The sequence below is a fragment of the Ambystoma mexicanum genome, chromosome 11 (genome assembly GCF_040938575.1).
Source record: "Ambystoma mexicanum isolate Mex_15411 chromosome 11, UKY_AmexF1_1, whole genome shotgun sequence".
Taxonomy (NCBI): Eukaryota; Metazoa; Chordata; class Amphibia; order Caudata; family Ambystomatidae; genus Ambystoma; species Ambystoma mexicanum.
The window spans coordinates 31,253,006-31,279,111 of record NC_090934.1 but is presented as its reverse complement, the minus strand read 5'-3'; the positions used below and the strand labels follow the sequence as shown (position 1 = coordinate 31,279,111).

Genomic DNA, 26,106 nt, shown 5'->3' with positions numbered 1-26,106 from the left:
GAATGTCGGTGGCAATCTGTCTGGGGGTTGCGCTGACGTAGGTGTCTGCAATGGGGAGACCGGGGCTAGTGGTCAGGATATCTTTTTTATGCTCTTTCCTTCCAGACTTCTTGAGAGAGAGAGGGAGGGAGGAGGATGGGTGATAGTATAGCAGTTGGAGTACATAGGGAAGATGGTGACTCCCAAAGGGTTGGTGGCGAGTTAAACATGGAAGATGGAGGAGGGACTACACAGCATGAACACAAACTCACCAGGCGGTCTGGTAGCCAAAACAAGCTAGAAAATAGATGCCATAGAGACACTTCCCAAACAATGGCATTGAAGAGTTATTAAAAACACACCATGATAAAGCACAGAATGCATTAAGAAGAAGGGAAACAGTAGGGCACAGAAGGCAGAATGGCAAAGGCAGACCTTGGTTCAATAGTTGTGTGAGTAACTAAAAAAGGCATACCATATCTAGGACATGACTCACAGGTATTCTTGTTTGAAGTACAAAACTCCAGAGGCACAAGTTTGTGGGGTAGCTGGTGGCATGCTGAACAGCTGTTCGTGAGCCTGGTAGGTGGTGGAGCACGATGTGCTGCGCTGGAGAGAGATGAGGGTCGGAGGCCTCCGAGGCCCCCACGGCCCGGGCAGGCTCAGACAGGGATTTTAGTAGTGGGCATTTGTGGGGAGGCTGGCTCCGCCTCCCAGCTCTCCTGATTGGCTTTCATGTACAGGGACAACCAATCAGAGCAGCATTGGTGGAGCCAGGCAAGGCATTACGATGCTGAACATGGCGACGGCCATGATGGAATGGGGCCCAGAACAAAGAACAAACAGCCCAACTGGGTAAAGGCCCAACTTTAAATGTAGCACTACATCACAGGCAAAGGCACACAGGGCAAAATTAACACTGCAGAACCCAGGTCAAATTAGGTGCGTTTTGGTGTGCCCCATATCATAGCGCTCCTTTTTAAATTTCGTATACAGGACAAATTTGCATTAGAGCCCAGCAGGGCTTAGCTAGTGTGCGGAGGGTCGGGAGGATGTTGCAGCGATCTCTGGATGCGCAGGACTGCATCAGAGTCGGCGTGCAGCCAGGGCATTGAATCCATTCCCATTGTTCCATTCCAGATTGTCTTGGTTCTGCCCAGGTGCATTCTGGGAGTTGCTGTCGGGAAAGGGACAAAAGAGAACTCTGGCTAGAAAAATACTCGAAGGTATAATGTGACAGAGGGTGGTACCCACATTAACCTTCAAGGCATGTGAAGTGGTTTCAGAAACTGGGTCTGGGACCGGGCTGGCAATTGTGCCCCCTTATATAAACACACAAACACCTTTTAGATTGTATTGTTTATTTTTATGTGCTGCAAGCACAATGTTCAGGAAACTACATGAACTGGTGTGTAATATTTTACAATAAGGAAAGTGTTGCACTTGTGCTTAATGTCTTTTCTAAAACACATTTGAAATTGTCTGATGCAGATAGCGAATAAGATGTGTTGTTATTTTACTGAAGGATACTATCAACTTGCCACTCAGTTATCTATTCATGTGTCCTATTGCAGAAAGGACAAACACGTTCACATAATCAATAGTTGATATTCGGCCCTTGATTTACGGTGTACTCACCAAAAAGGAGCTTTATGTACTTGCTGTAGGGCCAACTGGCAATGCTGACCTATTTTTTTTTTATTTTTTTTTTTTTACTTGTGTATAATCAATATTAAAATGATTTTTACAAGAAGTTGTTAATAGCAGTTAATGTACATCAAAAAGAAGAGTACACAAGGAAAAATCTCAAAGTATCAAATTCAAAGATGTTCACAAAAATGGCCATTGAACATCCAAGACCGGCCGGTCGCTTTAAGTTACGCCACCAAGTTTGAGGAAGGCTGCTTCCAATATTTTAGCCGTGACTACCGCCCATCGGGACTTTTCGCCAGATATCAAACGGCACCACCACGTATACTCATCGAGCTGACCTATAACCAGTGACAGTGACTTTGTTACAGAACCTACAAATGTAGAGCACTTTCTTGAGTGGCTGGTCCCAATCTGTGCGCCACCCAGCCCTGTCTGGGTGGAAGCCACCATGCTCCAGACTAAAAGGGGATTGGGTGTTTGGAGAAGGCCCCATTGAATATCAAGCCTTAGTTCAAGGGCGTAAGGCTTCTTACAGTTGGGAGGGGAAACACCTAAATCTTCCCTTCCCACCTGGAGCGTCTGTTTGTAATCCAGTGCAATAATTGAGCACCCTCCTTCTCTCTGCTAGGTGCTGAAAGAGGACTCACAATCTCCAGAGCTATCATGTATCCAAATGTTCCTCACGCTTGTCATCAGGCTCACCGGAAACAGTGGCATACAGTGCAAAGGCACACATCCTGAGATTCCCTGGTCTTCACAACATATGGAGGCTGCCATTCTGAGAAGGGCTACGTGCCTGTGGTTTTGAGTGGGAAAGTCAGGTGATCAGTGATGCTCCTGGCGCCCGCTAATGGACTAGGATAGCTTTTGTCCTTAGGTGAAATCGTGGTGACCAGAGAGTGAAACGTCTTGAGCCAAAGTCCAGTGGACTTTGTATAGCCCTATGAGCAATAACCAGTGACCCAGGTTCCTTAGACCACCAAACTTTGGAAAACACCCAGAAGAGGCTGAGGATGCCCCCCACGTGACACGCACGGTGGATTAAATTGCCTTAAGTTGTTTAGTGACCTCAGGACGCTTAAGCCTGGCGACAAAGCACATTTCGGATGACAATGGCTACCGGCACTGGAGAGAGACGGGAGCGGGTCACTGAAGGAAGGCATAGGCCAAAGATTAAACGTTTTGTGTGCAAACGTATTGGGCTGAAAAGAAGAGGGTTTACCATGTCTGTTGTCTTGTTTACTGGAAACATTTCTCCCAACTCTTGAGCCTGGCTTGCATAGCTGAAAGTAAGTGCATCGCAACGCTGCAGAATGCAAAGAGACTAAGGATTAGAGTCAGGATATAGAAGGCTAAATGACCAGCAAAATTAAATAGATATATAGAGACTTTGCAGACTCTTCACTACATATCTGACACCCTCCAAGCGAAGATGATGATTGGGGAGTGAAGTCACCAAAAGCACAAGGGGTAGAGCGTAGGTCGGTGTAGCCAAATGTGTGCAATCCACCTTCACCAATCATATTTATTTCCACACAATGCTCTGATCCCGCCTGCAGGGGACAGATATGCCTTATGTTCAAAACCAAATACAAAAATACTGTCCCCTCCACCCCCCACCATAGTACTCAGATCTTCCAGCTTCTCCATAACTCTAAAGCTGGTCACAACTAAGAAAAAAGAGGCACAGAGGCAAATCATTTGCTGCAGATGGCTCTACCTTGTTGTGTTAGCCTAGGAAAGGAAGAGTCTCGCCCGAAATTTCAGCGACGGCTAAAAACCTTGCTTTTCAAGAAAGGCTTTGATACCGGATTTTTAGCACGTGTATCCATGACACCCCACAAGAGGTTCCCCATATGGCTTTTTGATCCAAGGCCAATGCACCGGATGGTGACGTTAGGGTTTCATGACTCCGTTGGGATTCACCTCATATATGAACATTTTGAACCTTGTGAATATATGCTGCACTCACCTATGTTAACTCGCCGCCACATCCTGGACAACGTGTGTATACTCATGTTTGACAATCTGTAGCACATATAAGTAGATGCGTTTTAAATGGGCTGCTTCCTCCAACGGATTCCTCATCTTTGATGCATATTTCCCAGTGCAGCTGCTCTTCAGAAGCATTTTCGCCGTCGGGGGGCTCAGAGTGGCTCTGCATCAGCTCCGCCTCTATGCCTCTACGCATGCATCTATGCACCTCACGCAGGACATCATGCCATGTCCAGTATATGTAGAGGCACTGTGCCCCGTGACCTTAGTTCCTTTTTTCCTCGCACTCTGCTCGCTACTAGGAACACCGTTCTTTTAAATTCTTTCCAATTTTGCTCTAAAATCTTTTGCTTCTCATTTTGTTATTCAACAACATGCCGAATCCAACGAAGCATCAAATGTCTGTTGCAGACCTGCACTGCATCTGCCTTTTACTGTCTTGGTGAAGACCACAACACGCAGGACTGCGCATCGTGTCAATCAATGCACCCGAAGGCGCTTGCTTCGTGAATGTAAGGTGAAGTTGTTCCCCTTCCTCCCATAGAGAGGGGTGACAAACAGACCTGTTCGAGGTTGTTAGGCGTGGTCTGCAGCACAATGGAACACTCTCCTGTCTGGAAGGACAAGAAAAAGAAGAAAAAACTGCAAGACGTCGAGAGCCCAGGCAGTTCTTCAGGGCACCATTCTTCTTCATAAAATTGGAGAAGCCACCACTACAGGGAAGCCGCGGAGGGGGAGGATCAAAAGATGCATTTCCTAACAAAATCCTCTACCTCAAAGGAATGGCAGACCTTTCGGCAGAAGGTGGCTGACGTGTTCGACAAGGCGCCGTCAGCTTTAGCCCCGATGCTGGCGGCCTCTGCTTTGGCACCAATAGCTTTGGCCAAGCCGACGGATTCCACTGCACTCGGACAAGCCGGCAGTGATTACGTAACTAGACACGACAAGATCACGTCTAAGGGTCACACCGTTCCATCTTCAGATGTTGTTCCTCTAACCCCAGGCCCCTCTCTTGCAGTGCTAACAATGACACCAGAGTTATGAGGAAATTTGCCCCGCTCCTCATAAGAGCAAGCCTGTCCCATTAGGAGGACATTTATGAGGAGGGAGCAGGACCCTGTACCTTTCGGACTGGACTCCTCCCTCCAAGGGAAGTCAAAGACTTTCAGGAGGACTTTTATGGAGAACAGAGGGATCCGATGGATCTTGCATCTGACTTGCAAGTGGCCTGTACACCTCGCCGGAGATGAACATGCTCCCTGCTGCCATCCCGGGCTAGCCAGTGGCTGCTTTTCAGCATCTGATGAGGAAGGTGGTTGGCACCCTGGGGCTGTCTGTCAGATTCAGTGCAAGCTTGCTGACATCCCTGACGGGGGTCCAAAGAAGGAGACACGATTGCCTTTCAATCAGGTGCTAGAGGGGCTAATGATCAAACTCTGGGAAAACCGGCGTGAGTCCTCACTGTGGAGCAAAAAAGCACAGGACAGCACCTTCGAAGCCCATGTTCCTTTCCACCCATGCTTCACCAGAGAGTCTGGTGGTCCAGGCCGCTACGACGAACCTTTAGACCACTTAATTTCTGTCTTTTCCCCCTTACAGGGAAAGCAAGAGACTTGATGCATGTGGGGTGAAGATTTCTGGCTCTTCAAGCCTGGGTCTCCAGTCTGTAAACTCCCCCTGTGCTCTGGCCAAGTTCTCCTTTGGTCTGTGGTCGCTCATTGCGGAGGCGTCGGAGTACATCCTTGAAGGGGAGATGCATGACAGCTTTGAGGCTCTGATCACGGACGGTAAGGAGGCCTGCCGACAGATTCTGCAGTCTGGTCTACAACTGCAGACTGTGTGGCAATGACAATAGCCACCAGCATGGTCTTGCACAGACATCAGGGTTTACTGCAGATGTCCAAGAGAAACTGCTGGGCATGCCTTCGATGGCATGGTCGATAAGTCCATGCAGAAGTTTCAAGCCTCCAAAGTTACCCCTAAATCGCTAGGGCTAGCTAGCCAGGTGAGCAGGAGGAGGGGTTTTCTCTCCATTGCTACTTATGCCCATAGAGGTAGAGGCCAAGCCCCAAAGAACAAAGAAGGGCAGCGGTGTCCCTACAGGCGTAGGGGCGAGTGGGCTTCCACCTCCAATTTGCTCTCCGCAGCCACTGGTGAGAAGCCTCTCTGAAGTTGACCTCTGCCATCAGTCCATATTGGGGGGCATAATATCCCTGTTTGGCGAAGAATGGGAAAATACAACTTGCAATGCCTGCGCCTTACAGGTCTCCCTTTTGCCCTTTTGCATCCCCACAACCCCCTGAGCCACCAATCCTTGCCTCCAGGACCTCTCCTGCTAGAGGAGATTCGTCAGCTTCTGGCAAAATGTGCTAGTGAACCCATACCCTTCTGGGAACGAGGCAGAGGTTAGTATTCAACATATTGTCAGGTGCTGAAAGAAAGGGCAGAGGTCTAAGACCCATCATGGATCTGTGGCTTCTGAACTTGTGCTCATGCAAGGACAATTTCAAGATGGTCACTCTGGCCCAGATCCTCCAGGCCCTGGACATGACCGACTGGCTGGTCTCTCTGGATATCCAGGATGCTTACTTCCATGTGGCCAACCACAGGAAGCACAGGACGTAACTGAGATTCATGTTGGGGAACGGCCACTACCAGTTCAAGGTCCTACCATTCAGACATTCTTCCACACCCAGGATCTTCACAAAGCAGCTGGCAGTAGTGGTGACTTACCTCAGATGGGAATGCATTCATGTCTTTCCTTATCTGGATCACTGGCTCGTCTGAGCCCGCTCCCAAGTCATAGTGACAGCACATCTGTGCCAGACGTGCAGCCTGTTAAACAGCTTAGGCTTCTCCCTGAACTTCAAGATGTCTATAATTTCGCTGTTCCAGTCCCTTCGATTTATTGGGGCAGACTTTGCACACTGTCCTGGGCCGGGGCTTCTGCCGAGGACAGAGTGGTGAACATCTCCAACATTTCCCAGTTTTCCAATCACAGCCAAGAGTTCCAGCCTCAGCTTTTTTGTGCCTGCTGGGTCTTATGGCCTTGTGCATCCTTGTAGTGCCCAAGGCCTGGCTACTAATGAGGTCGCTTCAGTTTCAAGGATGAACATCAAACCTTGTATTCATTTCTAACAACTTCGTGGTCTGTGAAGGACAACCTCCTGAAGGGTTGTTGTTTCATCAACCTTGGCAGAAGGGACTTTGGGCACAGTGCGTGCCTGAAGGGCTGGTGCACTCCCCTCCAAGGCTTTATGATGAGCTGCATGTGTCAGAGTGCATCAGAGTGCCAGGAGCACATCAGCCAGCTGGAGATTCAAATAATCAGGCTGGCACGTTTCTCTCCGCTGTGAAGGGCAAGACAGTGTTGGCCTTGACGGACAACACTGTACCCATACATTACCTCAAGAGGTGGGCTGGTGTGGGCTCCTTGCCTCTGTGCAGAAAAGCAATGTGATTGTGGATGTGGGCTCTGGATAACAACATGTCTCTGACTGTGGCCAATCTGGCTGGCAAGTAGAATGTGCTGGCGGATGCACTGAGCATGCAGTCTTCAACCTCCCATGAGCCAAGAGGTTCTGGAGAAGGTTTTCTCTAGTTGGGGTAATCCTCCAGTTGATCTCTTTGCTTCCAGTGTGAACAGGAAGTGCAAGTGTTTCTGCCCCAGGGAATTTCCTCGTCAGGGAGTTCTGGGGGAACCCTTGACAGAGTGGGCTTCGACCTGCTCTATGCGTTCTCCCCGATCCCTGTCATACCTCTAGATCTCAGGAGACTATGCACGTTAGGGTCCAGTATGATCTTGATTGCTCTGGATTGGGCCCGAGGAACGTGGGACCCGAAAAGGCTGGACTTGGCCATCTGCCCTTCCTACCGCAGAGGATGGGCTTTATCTCGCACTAAGAGCGAAGGGCCCTGCGCCCACACCCTGACCTTTCGTTCCTGGCTGCTGAAAGGCTGAGGTATAAGGAGTGGGATTGTCAGAGGAAGTTCTGGACATACTCCACTCTGCTAAAAGACCAGCCACCAACTCCATCTATATCTGCAAATGGCATGGGTTTTCGGCCTGGTGCCAAAAGGAATCTGGGTCCTTTTACTAGTTCCACATCCTCTCTGTTGGATTTTGTCCTGTCTTTGGCCCAGACGGGCCTGCAGAGCAGTACAGTAAAGGCGTATTTTGCAGCCATTTCGGTCTTCAAGAGGACCCTGGAGCAAGGCCCTTTTTTATAATCTCCACGGTCATGCAGTTCTTGAGGGGTCTTTCTAATGCCCCCACCCATGACCAAAGTCAGTTTGCTATCCCGGCATGGGATTTAAATTTAGTGTTAATGTTTTTAATGGGCGTTCCGTTTGAGCCTCTTTATTCTCGTTCGTTAAGATTGCTCACTGTTAAGGTGATTTTCCTTGTTGCTATCACTTCCGCTAGACGGGTGAGTGAGCTCCAGGCATTGTCAGTTGAGCCTCCCTAATTGGTTTTCTACAAGGAAAAGGCGACTTTGAGACTTAGGCTGTCCTTCCTTCCGAAGCTGATCTCAGACTTCCATCTCTCTCAAAAGATCGATCTTCCTGTCATTTTATCCTCCGCCTCATCTATCCGAGGGAGAAGAGCGTTTCCATCGGCTGGATCTGATGCAGCCCCTGAAGTTCCAGGTCTCTCAGCCAAAGGAGGCCAGGAATGAAGACCAGCTTTTCATTGATTATGCTGGTGCCCGGGCTGGCAGAGCTTTGACCAGACGCTGTCAAGGCAGATCATTCTCTGCATCTTGGACTGCTATGATTTGGTTGGCAAGGAGGGGTCTGAGGGGGCACGGACCACTCAACCAGAGGGTTGGCACCTCCTCGGCTCTGTAGCAGGAGTCCCTGTTCTGGATATTTTCCAAGCAGCTTCATTGCCCATGTGCGCTAAGCATTACTGCTTGGATTCTATATCTGGTCAGGACGCTTGTTTTGGAGAGAGCTGTCCTTCAGAGTTTTCTGGTTAAGGTAGTGTCCTTGCGGTCCTCCCTCTTCCAGGTCATTGTACTGCTCTGGGAGTATATCAAAGATGAGGAAACAGTGGGAGGAAGGAGTCCATTAGAAGAACAAATGACTTACCTATCGGTAATGTTCTTTCTGATGGACGCTCCTCCCACAGTTTCCCCCTCGCCCTCCTTACCTGCCTTTCTTGGCGTATAGCTAGTACACCTTGGTTCTGCGGTCCCTCAGCGTGAGTGTGCTAGGGGAAAAAGGGTGGAACTAAGGTCACAGGCACGACGTCTCTATATATATTGCCCCAACATCATGCCCAGCGCTGGCGCATAGAGGTGACAGGCTGAGCCGACACGGGGGCTGCGCTGCATCCTAGCAGCATAAACGTTTCCGAAGAGCATCTGCGCTGGGAGATGGATATCAAAGATGAGGAACCCGTGGGAGGAACGTCCATCAGAAAGAACATCACCTAGAGGTGAGTAATGTGTTCTTCCATTCCATAGCTGAGTGTCCTTAGCTGTTCCCCTCTTTCCCGCAGCACACTTACTGATGTGAATGTTCCAAGGCTGTGAATGATCTGTGCCCCTTCCCCCATTGTTCAATCTACCGTCCTGCCCCTCCCCCCATTTGTGTTGCAGCTGGCACATTATAAATCAGCAATAAATAAAAATCAAAACATTTGGAGGAAAAGAGACATCTGCTGTAGCTGTCATTGCTGTGTCATTGCTTGGCAGACCCTTGGCTGATGCCCTGGCTGTGTGCTTGGAGCGCCTTTGCTTAAACTCAGTCAGCGACTGCCCTTTCCCTGAGGCGACTGGCTACATTTTGAATATTGGAAGTGCTTCATACTGGATAGTGTTTCCCTTTCTTGCATGAACTTATTTTAATATTAGATGGGGGCTAAATTGGCAATTGCGGGATTGAACTTGGAGATGCACCGGTGTTAGCAAGGTGAGAGCCAGTGGCTGGGCTCCAAAAGTAGAATCAGGCATAAGGCTTGACAGGGTAAGAATCTTCCAGGCCAGAGTGGCTGGTGAAAATCACGCGTGTCCTTTCATTTGTATGCCAAGGGCAGGGAGCTTGTTTATGATTGAGCATTGTTTGAGGCACCAAAAGACAAAGCATTTTATTAATCAGTTGCCAATCTCATTGTAGGTTCATCGCTCGAATCGGCCAATTATTTGCAAGGGGTGCAGAAGAACATTTACCAGCAGCCTATCGCAAGGACTGCGGCGATTCGGCCTGTGTGACAGTTGCACCTGCGTGACGACCACACAGGACGATTCCATGCCAATAAATCTAAGCCAGATGGAGACCAACTCAGAGGGCCAAGATAAGGAGGAGATGGACAATGACTGGCCGATCTACGTGGAGTCTGGTGATGACGAAGATGACAATGATCCCATTGAAGATGATTCTGATGACAAACCAGAGATCCACCAGGTCGGGTCTGACAGAGAAACACTCATTTAGTCAAACAAAAAATGCAAGACTGACACAGTTCTTAATCTGTCCAGTGATTGCCAGTTGCAGCTACAAGTTGCATAGCTGTCCTCATGTGGTCTGTTGCTGTACTTCTGTTTCCATTGGCACCTTTGTGGCAGTAAGTATCAGGAAGACTTGGATTGTGTTATTCCTATGCTACCACTGTAGTCATGTTTGCTTGTTTTTCTTATGGTTGGGTACAAGTAGCTCATCCCGTCACTGGTCCAAGCCCAGTAAGGGAGAAGATTGTGAAAGAGGACTTGCATATCACTCTGAAGACTGCTGGCATGAATACTGAATGTCTACTAACTTCAACACACTTTTAGCCTGAGTTGGAGAGTGTGGCTCCTCTTGGGGGAGAAGAGGTTATGTGCCTGTGGTGCTCAGTGAATCTCCACTCTCTACAAACATGGATTGAATGAGGCAGTTGTTTATTTCCTGTTTTCTTTTTGAAGCACGATTCCTAATGAGACCTCAGCTGGAGCCCTGTGACACGGCTATCTAGTCCAGCAGATTACAAGATGGCGTCTGCAATGAGCAAATGTCGAACCTTTAGTACAAATGTGTATCTTTGATTCTTGTTTTGTATCCCTCAGAATTCATATTGCTTAATGTAGACCCGGGAGCAGCAACAGAGGATATATTGTGGGACCCGCAACGTACAGAAACGAGAGCTGAATTTTGGTCAATGGTGTTTTTCATGTTGACTTGTCCTACGTGCCCCTGGACAAGAACATTTCACGGCTGTTTACAGTCACTGAGTCCCTAATGTTCTCTACATTTTACTTCCAAACACAAGAGTGCTGCCCTTCTTTAATCATTGCCAGACGTGGTAGTGAGGTTGCAAGAAAATCCCTGGACGTTAAGTAGGAGAGGACGTGACCAAGTGACATTGGTGCAGGCAAGCCTAAACATGTCACATTTCGTGGTATGATCTCACATTGTACAGAAATGTGCTCCAACTCTGTTTTTTCTCTCATTTGGACCAACAGAGACGGTTGAGTAGTTAGGGGATAGTTGCCACAGTAGTGTTTGTCGTGTCTACATTCCAGATTATCCCTGTAAACTTAGATGTCGGTTTGAGACGTTCAAGATCCCTCCAAACTCTATGTATTCCTTCCTCTTGCGAACACAAGATAAGAACATAAAAGAATGACACTTCTACGCAACGCCATCCAATATACATTCCCCAGAGAACAAACATGTGCCTCTGCCAGGTGGACGAATGCTGTGAGCACTGCAAGAGGGCCATTGGTGCTAAACAAAACGCCTAGCATTTCGGGCTGTACTGCCCCTTTCAGGGTGGGACCAGGCCTGATTTGCATATGGTCTTTTCCATTTTCTGGAATGGCTTGGAAGGCGAAGAACAACAGCCTGGAGCGTTGTCCACAGCTATGCCAGAGGTGAAGATTAATTCTTAACCTTCCAGCCGTCACCTCTTTTGTTTTACTCAACAAAACAACTATATAAATGATCCAGAGTAGGGGTGCTCAGCCAATGATTATTCGTGGGTAGGTGTGGGGATTGAGGGCATTTTAGGTTTGCGGGGGGTTGTGTCCCTATGCCACAGAATGCAAAGAGATCAATGGACCCTAAGCTGAAGAAAACAAATAAGTGGGAAAATAAGGCTATGACCACCAAGAAAACCCATAAAAGAAAAGCAAATGAAGGAAGGGTCTGGTGGTGGTGGGAAATATGGCATGCTTTCATAATTTAAATTGCAGGATGACAAACTGCTGATCTAAAGAATGTATTCACTGGCTGGCCTGCATCCTACTAATTTAGTGCAGTGTATTCTGCCGCACAATAACTCCTTGAACTTTGGGTTGCCTTGCCCCTGTTCTGGGTTGATGTAAAATTAGAAATTCACTCTCTTTGTTATCAGAATATTTTCCATTTATAAATAGAGGTGTTTATCACTTTTGCCCACAGTGGCACAATCACCAATGGAATTCAGTCTGGTTGGCGGTGACAAGCATGGAAGGCCTCTTGAGCTTCTGCCCTTCTCCTGAAGCCTACTCTTGGGGTATTTCTTTGCCGGAAATATTTTGACATTATATTTGCACCCCTGAAGGAAGTTGACACTTGTGCAGTAGACACAGGGCTCACGCGTTACCTTGCAATAATTTAAATTGTAAAGTCCTGTTCCTTTATCAGTAGAAAGAGAAAAGTCAATTTGAACTAACGTCTGCCAGAGGGCACTGGGTAAACCCAGGGACTTGGTGCTGGCTAGTGTAGTGGAATGATTTTGCCCGGGATCAGACTCATTCATCAAACACCAGTAGGCCATTTTACGCCTACACAAAGGGCTAGGTTTCTAAAGTGAAGGTCTGTCTGTGACTCATTTAGAAGTTGGACTAAGAATCTAAGAAGAGGAGAGCTGACAATCACATTCTTTTCTCCACTTTCAAACCGCCAAACTCTACTGCTATGGCTTTATGCCCGACATATATTTTAGAGAACTGTAAGCACTTTATTCCTTTATTTATTTCCATTCCCTTTTCATAGCCTATCTTTTTGCCCAGCCATTTGGCATACTCTGAGAAAGAAACTTTACTTTTTTAGCCAGTTTCAATTTTTTAGACTACCATCTCGACTAAAAATGAATACTATTATGAATGGGCCCTCTGTGTATTTCAAAGGTCCTAACAGCACCACGCATGGTTTGTAAATGATGGAATGTTTTTATTTTGAACCCTGTAAAATGTTACTTTCCCAGGAAAGGAGTATTTGACCACAAACCTTTTTGTATATGTGATTTCCCACTTTTTTAATCCAGATGATTTTAAATCTGTAAGATACTGGCAATAGTTGAATTTGAAGCTAAGGTGGGAATAAGCCGTTTCTGCCAATACAAGTAAATATGGAAGATCTAGCAGGGAGCATGGCCAGTCACTTTACGCAGCGCTTGTATAACTTGAAACACCTTTTGTGATGAGACCATTTTGCGTTGGTTACTTGCACAATTTTAACAATGTACATACAGATCCAACAACTAGTTGTCCAGAATTCCAGTCATGCAGCCCCTTTGAAGATGTCCAAGTCTCAGTGTAGATGCATGATGTAGCTGGGATCCTTTCCACCGCACGTGGAACGTGGCAACGCAATTCAGAAGAGGGGGAATAATGAAGGTATGTATGATGTGGAAATCCCACCTGGGAGTTTCTCTATCCACTGGCCTATCTCAACCAGATTCTTTAGCTCACCATTCTTTCGCAGAAGAGAAATTTCCATTTCATATCAGTCTTTGTCCTGCCACTGTCCGAGGAAGCACATTCAGTACACACGAGGCACGCCCGACGGTTCAAAAGTATGGTAGAACAAAAGTCTTTCCGTGCTGCACATAGTAGAACATCTACAAGAGTTATGCAGAATTGAAATGAAAGAATTCTTACTAAACATTTGAACAACTGATCTTAAATGTACAAAACACTTCTATTCGTAATGTTCTTTGCAGGGTAAACTAAGCAAGCACTTTTTGAAATCATAGGATCCATCTGATATCATTAATGGGAGCTTTTCTGTTGCACTCAACAGTCTCCAGTGGTCTCACTCTGCAATTCTGATAGTGAAATGTTTCTCGTGGGATTTTTGATCGCAACAACATAGCAGGTATATAGATAAGGACGAGAGGCTTTACAAAAGTGAGGCAAAGACTTGAAGGGCTCAGCAGGTAAGGGTGTAAGGCTCACCCCCTTTATAAGAAGAAAGAAAACGATTACATGGCAACAGTAAAATTGCCACGAAAACGGTCCACGTTTACAACTGAAATCCCAGAGAACCAAATGTTTAGAAGATTGTATTTTTAGCCTCACGTAATAGTACTCTCTCCCGCCTCTGATCCCCCTCTCTCCCGCCTCTGATCTCCCTCTCTCCTGCCTCCGATCCCCCTCTCTGCCGCCTCTGATCTCCCATTCGGCTTTGAAAAGGCTTTTAACACATACTTGTTCAAATTTGAAATTAGTAGGGATTTCTATTATGAGTTTTACTATGCCTGTATCTCATCTGTGCAGTAAGTGCAGTTAGTCTTTGAAACTAAGAGAAAAGTGTAGGCACTCACTGTCTAATGACACCTGGAGGCCTTGTATTGTGACCCGGACGATCGTTTCCAGTATTATTGAAGGCTGGGTGGCCATTGTCCCAGCAATAGTACAGCTGCATTAAGAGAAAGGCCAATCTTAGATTAACACATAGCACATGCGCAAAAACCACGAAATTGCAAATGCAATTGAAGGAGGACTTCTTTGTGTGTATTGAATGTGTTTCTGGGTTTCTCCTGAGGGTTTTGCAGAAGACGAGTTACTGGCTGTCTTTGTCACCAATGGCGAGTACACCTGAAGGACAGGGTCATGGCGGAGGGGTGATGGAAGGAGGAGGTTAAAGATTCATTGGTGTGGAACTTTCACTGCTTTTCACTGAATGGGCTGTACTGGAGGTTTGGATTAGGAGTTGTCCAAATCAAATCCAAAAGTAATACACATAGGGCCTCATTACAAGGTAGGAGGTAACCATGGCGCTATTAGCGCCATGGCTACCCCCTACCGCATTCTGGTTCCGGGTAGGCGGCATGGGGACTTACCGGGTCATTCCGACCCTGGAGGACCCGGTAAGTCCCCATGCCAATTACCATTCCCCATTCCCATTTGAGCACCCATAGGGCTCAATGGGAATGGGGAAGGAGCAAATAGCGGTACCGTTATTTGCTCTGAAGTCCCTCAGCGGGTCCCGTCCTTAACGTGTGGTCTGACCACAAGTTAAGGACGGGACCCGCTGAGGGACCTCGTAGTAGGGCGGTAAGGGATTACCAGTGCCAGTAATCCCTTACTGCATAGCGTGTAATGAGGCCCATAGAGTTTAACTCTAGAAAATGTCTTAAAAGTAAACTAAACTTGTGGAGCAACATGTATGTAAATGATCCAGGATCCTTTTAATCTTGGAATTGGTTTCTCTTGGATTCTGTCCCTCTGCAGGTCCAAACGTTCTGTTTTCTTTCTATAGCAACGGCAAGCATGGACTTTGTATTTATGTATGTCTTGTACAGAGACGGGCATCTGCAAAACCTCTGACAGCTTGATGTGCAATATCGGAGTGTAAGAAAAGGTGAAGATAAGCGAGTGCTGCGTGCCAGGACACACCTGGACCTAACGGGCTGCTAGCACAGCTGCATACTACGAGCTGACCACATCCATGGAAGAGGTGTTAGCCAGCTTCTAGCACCCCTCATGTGTTGGTCTACTGGCCTCCGGTGGATCTTCCTTGGGAAAGCTGGGGCAATGTTCCACGGATCACAGCCCATTGCTACAACAGCAGCCCGCTCTCTTCAGAAGACCTTTACAATTGACCTGTGAAGTGCTCATTTTCATGTGACTGTTGTTTCCTACAGTTACTGATGTGTTGTCTACATTGTTTGTTCTACATTACATATGTAATGTATACATTTCTATGTGCTGCAGCATTTTTTATACCGAAAACCTTCTAACATAAACATAAAATGTGATTAATGATTGTGCAGCTGTTGTTCTAATTGACAAAGCCAAGGAGTGAGTTGTTGTTTGCATGTTTCATCATTACAGCAAATCTGGGAGAGTAGAGGTGGAGAATGGAGCGTAGCACTGAGTGGGCACTACTGAGCTGGTGCCTCTGGGGACTTTTTGGAGAGAAGAGGCTTCAAGAAGAATAATTTTAGTCCTTTGAGGAGAGAAGGAGGGTTTATGGTGTATATGAAGGCTTGCTTTTGTTTTCGCCTTTTTTGGTGTGGAAATATGGAACTGGAAGGGGGTGTCAAATGTTCATACATGGGGCTGTGACCGTTGACTTTTCCGATGCTTTGAAATATGACTTGCATGATCCCCACCATTGACTGTGCTGGCCAGGGCTGATGGGAGTTGGGAGTCCAAAATTCTGGGGAGCAAAAGAGAAGACCCCTGTGTAGTAAAGAAGCAACACAGTAGGTAAGTGAACTTCTTTATTGGCAACCAGCCTCAGCCCAGCAGGGCTGAGCCTACAGTACAGTTATTCAGATGACTTCCAACTGTATTCCTGGAATGTAGAACAATAAGCATATGTAAACACCAACCACATGACATCATAGCATGGGTGGAATTCTACGAGGTAGAATTCCATCCAAGAACCATTATAACACTTCTCCCCCCTTTATTCCCAAAAACAACCACCCCCCAGGTACTCACACCCCATGGACCCACAGACAAGCTGCGACCTTTGGCCACAAACCTAGGATTCTTGACTACTACTGGGCTAGATATGGCTCCGTGGGTTGAGAGGCTGGTTACCCTCGTTGCCAGTGTAGTAAAGATGCAACACAGTAGGTAAGTGAACTTCTTTATTGGCAACCAGCCTCAGCCCAGCAGGGCTGAGCCTACAGTACAGTTATTCAGATGACTTCCAACTGTATTCCTGGAATGTAGAACAATAAGCATCTCTAAACACCAACCACATGACATCATAGCATGGGTGGAATTCTACGAGGTAGAATTCCACCCAAGAACCATTATAACACTTCTCCCCCCTTTATTCCCAAAAACAACCACCCCCCAGGTACTCACTCACACCCCATGGACCCACAGACAAGCTGCGACCTTTGGCCACAAACCTAGGATTCTTGACTACTACTGAGCTAGATATGGCTCCGTGGGTTGAGAGGCTGGTTGCCCTCGTCGCCAGTGTAGTAAAGATGCAACACAGTAGGTAAGTGAACTTCTTTATTGGCAACCAGCCTCAGCCCAGCAGGGCTGAGCCTACAGTACAGTTATTCAGATGACTTCCAACTGTATTCCTGGAATATAGAACAATAAGCATCTGTAAACACCAACCACATGACATCATAGCATGGGTGGAATTCTACGAATTCCACCCAAGAACCATTATAACACCCTGCACTGGAGGATAGCAGATAAGTTCTGAGTACATGTCACAGAGGCAGTGAAGAGAAAAAGATGAGGCATGTAGAGGTCCACTAGATTCATACACAGAATGGTCCAAGGACACATCTTCTGCCTTCGGAGCAGCTTTCTGTGACTGACTTGCTCTGCCAGCTCTCAGAAAAAGACAACATTTGAACTGGAAGGCACATACACAGGTAGTATAGCTGAATTGGCAACCTGCTCGTCTTGGAAGCAAGACGACGCAGGGCAACACAGGTTCGACTCCCGGGTCCGCGCTTAGAAACCTCTTTGGTATTATGCTTGATATAAATAACTAACTATAATAATAATACAAGGAAAACAATATTAAGGGGGCACCGACCTGAGTGGATCCAACCAGATTAGAACAGTGGCTGCTTCCTGATGCAACAATAAGCCCACTGTGAAATATGGCACAAAAGACAATGCATAGGGACGGGACAGGAAAGGTGCAGACACTGCTTGCTTGGGAATAAAAGGATTTACATCAGCATGAGTGAGACCTTGATATAAACGATAATTCTCAAGCAAATGCAACAGAACGAAGATGGCCAGCTGCAACACCGCTTGGTGGAGAAATGGCTGATGTGAAGAGAACAAGTGCAAGAGCTTAAATAAATAAAAACACACTAGAAGGAACAGAAATGAAACAGAGAGTATTGTAGAAAAAAGCAAAGAGGACTACTATTGGAGAGTATTGCACCAGCTGGTGTACAATGAGCTTTGGTATAAATGGAATCAGTAAGGCAATATGTGACTGAAAGAGATGGGACAAGCAATAAAGGCCACAATGTGCAGCAGCAACAAGCTCCAGATTTACAAATCTGGAAAAGCAGGCACACAAGTATACAAGAAGCAACAGTCAAAGCATTGTAGCTGGAAACAGAAGCAGTGGGGACTTTGAGCAGAGGCTGGAATCAGCAGCAGGGTTGGTGGGCACTGGGGATGCATGCACCACAGACATAGAGCATTGCCACTGTGGGCTAGAGGCCGCAACAGAGCTTGTGGACACCAGGGATCCAAGAACCACGGACATAGAGCCACAGCACCATGGACAGCAGAGTCTAGGAGCAGCAGGGTATAAGCAGAACAGGGCTAGTGGACAGTGGGGACACAAGCACCACAGGGTATAAGCACCGTGGACAGAGTCTAGGGTAGAAGCAGAAAAGGGCTAGTGGACACCAAGGACCCAAGCACCACAGAGAACGAGTAGCAGCACTGTGGATAATGGAGTCTAGGAGCAGGAACAGGGCTAGTGTTCGGTGGGGACACAAGCATCACAGAGTAGCAGCAGCGTGGACAGCAGACTCTAGGAGCAGGAGCACAGGAGGCTAGAAGCAGGAACAGGCCTAGTAGTTGAGGGGCATCTGTTCAAATAACCTAATCCATGGGATTGTGAATGAAGAGAAGGTATGCCTACGGGTGATGCATTGATAATAAAACATACAATCATGTTCTAGCAGGTGTTTTGCCTGTGTGATGTCAGTAATGCAAGATGCCTGCTGTTACGGATACTAATATTGTTTGTGAGCATAACTGCTTTCAGACTGGTGAAGAATGCGCTACGTAGGTTTTTTGTTAGACATGATCAAAGGAATAGAAAAGGTCATAAGGATTTTTTTTATACCTTTTACCATTTCCAAGATATAGCCTCGTAAATGATTGATACTTCATCGCAAATCATCGACTGTATGCTCATTAAATTAGAAAGTTTGAAATAATTTCCAACTTTCTTGTTGAAATATATTTATTAAGATTACAATAGCTATTTACATTTGAAGAGAAATATTGTGGATTTAGTAGTCATTTTCTGAGCCCCAGAGTTCATTTTCATCATTTGCAAAATCATTATCACAGAACGCTTCATCGCCACCACACTTACACAGTTTTGTGCACCTTAGTGACTGAGCTCAGCTGTTGCAATGCACAGCACACCATCCCTTGACGCATGCACACCGTACACGCTGTATGATTGATTGTGGTGTACATGGAAGTGTACACATAGTAGGACAATAATGATTATCTGCCTTCTCCCCCCCCCGAATTGTGATGGCTCTGGGAGATTCAGGAATTGTTGATCAACGTGTCACCACTCCATCACCTGGTAATGAGTGCTTAAGATGTTTGGTATTAGAGAGGACCTTGATGATGGCAGATTTTCACTTTGCATCCACCAACGTAGTTGGCCAATGTCCGAAATGTTTGTTCATGTCGAATAGACCTGACAAATGAATTGTTCTATCAATCATTCATCTTCCTTCTTAAATTCTTCTAGACATCCGAGTCTTCCCAAAGCTTCGAGGATTTCTTTTTCTAAAGTCTTGAAAACTTTCCAGAAAGATAGTTTTCCTTTCTTCATAAAGCAGCGGTAACATCATACCCTGAAGGGGCATGAAGGCCTAGTAATGCCAGCACTTTTGTAGCCCCTAAGCAGGAGCACACACGTTTGAGATCTAACAATATTTTATTAGTTCCAACTCCTGTAACAAACATGCTGTCAGATGGGAAAAACAGTGACCACCACAGCGAAAGGACAAAAACATCTGAATCAGGTGAAAACATTTGGGGGTAGTAGCAAAACGACATGATACATAAAGGAAGCGAAGAATTATATTTATGTCTGCCTCCTTGTGTGTGCTTTCAATTTCTCCAACATCATTTCAATATGATGACTTGGCTTCATTTCTCCACTTGGCTACCAAGCTTCTTTTTATCCTCTGTGTGCGCAGAATTGCTTTATTTGAGAGGAAATCTGTTAACTCATCTACAGTTTTAGTATGCAATAGGAGGGTTCTCATGGAAAAAAATTCAATATTTGTAGAATACATGATTTTGTACTCAACGGGTGTTGCTTTTCCTGCTCTTTTCCTTTGGATGTAGTTCTTGAGTGAATTTACTAGGTTGGTATCAAATACTGAATGAGTTTAATCATACTTGAGCAGATATGTTTCTATTTTCTTGTTGAATTCAATTGCAAGACTGTAGCATGTCTTCACATATGACCGCTTCTGTGGTGCTTGCAATTCTGCCATTCCGTCAAAGACAGCTGCTGAATATGTTTTCTCTGGTAGAGATAATCTGTCCTTGGTAACAAATGAAGATACCTCTGTATGTTGTTCCTCTTCCAATATCTTCATCAGCCTGCTTTTGTTTGCAGCCAAAATAATTGTGCCATCTAAGTTGAACATTGCAAGAGGTACTGCAGAGAATTCATATTTACTCAAACATTCCTGTATATCAATGTCAGTTCGAATTCATGAAGCAATCGGCAAACGTGTGAAAAAAAGCCAATCTGCCTTCAACTGCACTATGGTGTCTGATACTTTTGTCTTGCCAACTTTGCGTGTACTTGTACACATCTGAAGTTTCTCTTTCTTCATTGGTGCCCACAGGCTACAACTGTCTGATTCAATCCGGTCTTCTGTAATGCTGTTGTACATTTGGCATCCCTTTCCTGTCATTCTTGATGTGTCCCTCTGATATTTTTGATCAAACACTGCCTTTGTCGAGATGTTGACGTGTTCTTTTCCATCATAATTCACAGGATTAGTCAATGTCATGATCGAGTTGGAGATCTGTTGAACATCTTTCTTTTGCCATGTTGCTTTGGATGCTGTTAGGTGGTGATGTTTTGACCATTCGTAATCTGTGGTGCCTACAATTTGTTTTGCCTCTATAGTCAGCCTTGACAGCTCAGGAGAGGCTAAAAAGAATTGTGCTAGACCCTGTTTCTTTTTAGTAATATTAACCACACCAGAAAGTACTTCCATTGCCCTGTTTAGATGGTTCAGACCTTCTGTTTTGATGTTCCAGAGCTTCATCTGAGAGCAGAAAAGGGTAATTTTGCTTACTACCCAATTGCCTCTCTTAAACTCACTCCACAAGTCCGGGTGTTTGCTTTCAAGCTATTTAATTTCTGCTAATTACCATGCTATCATACTTCCGTAGTTTATCAAACTGTGAGCGAATAAGTGCCTAACAAACTCTTCAAGTGATGCAAGGTGTAACTCCCAGTTTGCAGTTTGGACGGATCTGATAAATAAAAGCATTGTGTCCACCATGTACTGAAAAGCAACTCTGAGTGTTTCTTGAGATTCTTTAGCCTGAAATGCTTCCTTTTTGGCCATCCCATTCCGATTTCCATCACATTCAAATATGTCAGAACTGTCAGAACATTAATTATGGACTGAATTTGATACTTAGGAATCATCCACTTGTAATCTTTTAAGTAAATTCTTAAGCTCAGGTTCCATCCTTTCCTTGATTTCAACATGCTCTTTGGAGAATTAATCTCTTATGAATTCGAAAAGTGGAAGCCTTAGTGACGTGTGTGCTTCAACTGCTCTCCTTACGCATTTCCCTGATATAATCTCAGACACAACATTTGCATCATAAAATATAGTTAAGGTGGCCTCAATGCTTGTACCACTCAAGAAAGAACCAATTACTCGAAGCATCACCATTATTATATGTAGCTCATCTGGTCTAATCATCCAGTTCTTTTACAAGTCTTTTTTAGCCAGAACTAATTTTAAAACTGACATGTAAAGGCCAATTTCCAATCTTACAACTGTTTTTGATTCTGGGGGGACAACAGATGTTATTTTCTCCAATTTCTTCATGGATGTGAGCTGCGTTTGTGTGCTTGTTGGGCTGGTATCTATGAGTGGCAGTACACAGACTCTAGTTTCTTTGGCTGGAGGATCACTTATAATGGAATTGTAAGATGACCAAGTCCGAACTTTACTGAGTGGTTCTGACTGTGTCTCACATTCGTCAGTCTCAGTTTCTTCAGTGAGATTACAATGTGCATCCAGCAACCCTTCGTCGAAACATTATTGAAAATCACTCAACGGCAAGACTTCCGCCATCATCCAAAGTAGGTCTGCATGCCTGTTGGAATCTAAAATAACCTAATTCCTCTCTGTGTAATCAGTGATTTGTCTGCTTACAGGATTCTGTGGTCTACGCCCTTTGGGAATGTTGCAAGACATGACCTCAGACAGGGACTGAGGATTCTTCAGTGATCAATCAAAGTGATGATGTTACTGATATTTCAATTGGGCTTAAGCCATCTGACTCCTCCTTCTCCTGATAGACCACCATAACAGTACTCTGCAACGTTCCTTTACCATACAGAGTATCCTCAAGGAAGTCAATGTTGTCTACAGCACAATAGACAAATCTGCCTCTGACCAACTCACACATGCAGTTTCCTTGCGTGAGGGTCTTCAGGATCTGTACAATTGTAAATACCAATCTTCAATGCGTCATTAATAGACAGTTCTACTGCTCTCTTCAAACGGATACCTACTGAATCAGTTGCTATCAAATATAATTGATATCTTTTTCCTTCTTAATTGCAAAAAAAGGATTTATTTCTGTCGTACATAGGTATTTTTGAACTTGTAGTGTAGCTTTGTTCACAGCTTCTTGGCTGGCGAAAGATGGCTTTGGCTCACATCAGTGCTCTTCATACTATCTTTTGCTTCGATTCATGTTTGCCTTATGAGTACATTGCTTGTAGCATTCCAAATGCCATGATGCTTTTTCAGGTGTTAAGTTGCCTGATCGAAGACTCAAGAATTCGTTATTGTGCCATTCATCTCTCTAAAACCTTTTCATAACATTTTGGATTAATCAGGGGAGATTTCTTTCTTGACATAAGATACACAAGGAAAAATCTGTTATCCGTTTTTGGGCTGATGGTGGAAGTTCTACTTTTAAATGACTTTCAATATCTGGAGCTAACAACATTTTGAAAACAATTATTTTACGGGAAGATAGTATCAGATTTCACACTTCAACTGCTCTTAAATAATGTTCTAATTGTCTTGCCAATTGCCACAACCTGTGACATAACAGGATTCATTTTTTTTAGAAATAATGGAAAACGAACTGCGAACAGAAACTTCTAAACAATAAGAGATATCAAATTCTTTTAAGGACCTTCTTTATTCAGTTTTTATGTTGAATACAAAGGGTCCATAGAAAATATTTGATAGGATCACTCTGAAAGGAGTTGTAGATCAAATTCAGATTCATAAATTGTAGTGGTTGTCATCTTGGATTAAGAATGTCACACAGGCCCTCTGCCACAAATCCAGACAAAACACCTGGTAATACATGATTATATGCTTCATTTGCAATGCACCCCCGGTATTCATAACTTCCCTTCATTCAGAATCCCGCCGAATTTCAAATGCCCCTCAACTATACTGGACACCAGGGACCCAAATGCCACAGAGAGAGAAAGTAGCAGCACCATGGACAGCAGAGTCTAGGAGTAGGAGCACAGACAATTATAGGCAGCAACAGAGCTAGTGGATACCAGCGGCCCAAGCACCACAGACCTAGAGGAGCAGCACTGTGGGTAATGGAGTCTAGGAGCAGCAGCAGCACAGTAGACTAGAGGCAGCAACAGAACTAGTGGGCAATAGGGACCCACGCACAGGAGACATAGAGCCGCAGCACCATGGACAATAGAGTCTAGGACCAGGAGCACAGGGGATTAAAGGCAGCAACAGGGCTAGTGGACACCAGGGACCCAAGCACCACAGAAATAGAGCTGCAGCACCATTGACAGCAGAGTCTAGTGAACTGGATCTACCTGCCCTTTAAGATGAGATAGCAGTACCCTTGAGATGGATGCAGATGCAGAAATTATTCACGCATCAATAATCGAAACAATTCAGGTAGTTGGCAAAAGGATAACTGTTTTAATATCAATTATCTAAAACAGGGAGTACAAAGGGACATCAACAGACGTCTCAGCGTAATGACTCTCTCGAGACTTCCCAAAGCATTTAATAAAAAATTACATTTTTATAGTACATATTCGTCATTAATGACGTTAACCTGCGTATCACTAACGTCATCCTAAGTGGCAAAACTTCAAAACCTACAAGGGAATGTGATAGGGTATAAACGGATAATCTAGGTATACAATCCATACTCGTTTGGACAGTGAACTAAAGTGATTTGCTTCTCAACATCAGGTGGGGCAACTAAGCCCTTCCCTAAAAATGTGTCAATATGAACGTCACTAAATATACAATGTCTAATTGGCTACACAACTATAGGATCCTTGATCATGCTGTCCTCTATCATTGGTTACTTTTTAACCTCTGTCAGTGCCTTCACAACCTATGTAAACAGCACGCAGGATGAGCGTCCAGGTGCTGGAGAGCTCGTCTTAACCTTAGCTTCCTTCCAATAGTTATGACCATCCATCATCACCTCAGTTGTCTGCCGTCAATTAGAGCTTTGAACTCGTCCTTGGAAATGTTCCTTGCTACTGAAGAATTCAGGGGAGTGAAGGCACACTCGGCCCTCGTGCGCAGGTGTGAACATCATGCTTGTCCAGCTTCTTCTCCCCACGTGACTAAAGACCACGAAATTGAGCTTTCAGTGTATTAAAATGCTATTTTCTAATAGATCTCTGATGTCTTCTTGTTTTTGTCCATACCTTATGAACAGGAGCTTCGTTCTTTCACACGATTTGTATCTAATGTCAGCTCACCCCAGTCTGATGGTACGACGTCCTTTCGTCGCGGGATGTTTTTTCACTGGGTTTTTTGCTCCAATTTTTTTTTTTCGAAAAAACCCATTCATTTTTGGGAGAAAATGGGGGGAAACTCGATGGATTTTTTCAACAAAAAAAAATTGCGATAAAAACCCAGTCAAAAAACATCCCTCGATGAAATGACATGGAACCAGTCTGATATGACCTTGGCTCATCCAACCTCGCCTTTCTGAGTTTCGCCTGTAATTCACTTATTTTCTGACTGCTGACTGCGACAAAATGAAAAAGCGGCCTTCCCCCTTTTGTTCAGCACTGCTACCGTACATAGTGGGAACATCCATCTTTTTTACTGACTCCTATATATATATATATATACATATGGTAAAACAAGGAGAGGGGCGCACTCCAGTTCCCTGCACAAACTTCTCAGCCATTAGTGTACTCCTCAACCGGTTTCTGTGCTCTTACACGTCATCAGGGGGCCAGTCTTAACTTGCAGCTCACAGCAAGTGCAGGTGATGATAATCAATGATGATTTCTGCTGCAAGGGCTTCTGTTAGATGTAGTCATCAGGTTTAACAAGGAAAAAGCTCACGCCCAATCCCACAGTGGAGAAAGGGGGGGAGTAGCCTGCAGTGAGGCACTCCAAAGCAGGGCATATGTCACCCCGGTTCAGCACCCTATCAGGTCTTGAAGATTCCACCCTCCAAAATCTCCTTGGTATCTGTAATTCAAATGGCTTTGTATGTGTGTCATATTCTGGTTTCCAGCCGATAGGCAATATGGGCAAAGTGATTGAGGTGGGGGTACTTACCTCCTTCTCTACACTCCCCCCTCTGGGCGATTCATCTACCACTCTCCCATCATCCTTGACATCTAGACATCCTTGCCTGAAGAAATGTTTCTTTGGGATCCATATCTTTGACTCCTTTTAGGCATCCAGCTGATTTGACATGCTCATCCTTGTTACAAGTCATGAGCATGCACTGCCCACTTGGACTACAATAGATCCATCTTCCCACATACTCCTTATGGTTCTTTGGATACAGGAACTTCATTCCCTCAGGTGCATGGATACTGACCTTCACAAAGTCTTTGATCTCATCATCTGTTAAGTCTCTGGCCTTGCATCCTGATTCAACATCAATCATGATCTTCATCCTTATGGCTTTCTTTGCTGTCTTCTTGCAGTGTGTAATTATTATCTTGATCACACAGAATCCCAGCAACACTAGCACGATCAGGGCTCCAAGGAGCTTGAACATGACTGCCATCCATTGTGGAACCCAAGAAAAAAATGCTCCAAACCAGCTGTCATCGACAATGTCTTCTACTTCGTCTGTCATCTGGACGTGTAGCTTTGTTAGCATTTCTATGGCATCCGTCAAGGTGCCATTCTTGTCATCGTGAGAAGGTATGAATGTGCAACATGATTCTCAGATTTTTGCACAAACACCTCCATCCATAGCTGTGATCATGTCCAACACGTATCTGTTCTGAAGAGTCATCAGTCGTATGGCTCTCAGCTCCTCCTTGATTGCATTGAATCCCTTTATGGTTGTATTGATCGTCTGCAGTAAT

The 26,106-nt window shown here is 45.3% G+C and overlaps 1 protein-coding gene across 1 annotated transcript in view; it reads left to right on the top strand.

The window, feature by feature from the left end:
* Nucleotides 1–15,587, top strand: part of ZBTB8B (zinc finger and BTB domain containing 8B) — a 133,647-nt gene extending 118,060 nt beyond the window's left edge. Inside the window, exon 4 of the mRNA XM_069622469.1 lies at nt 9,751–15,587. Coding sequence (XP_069478570.1) covers nt 9,751–10,068 — 318 coding nt within the window. The 3' untranslated portion in view covers nt 10,069–15,587. The remainder of the gene's footprint in view (nt 1–9,750) is intronic.
* Nucleotides 15,588–26,106: the final 10,519 nt, after the last annotated feature.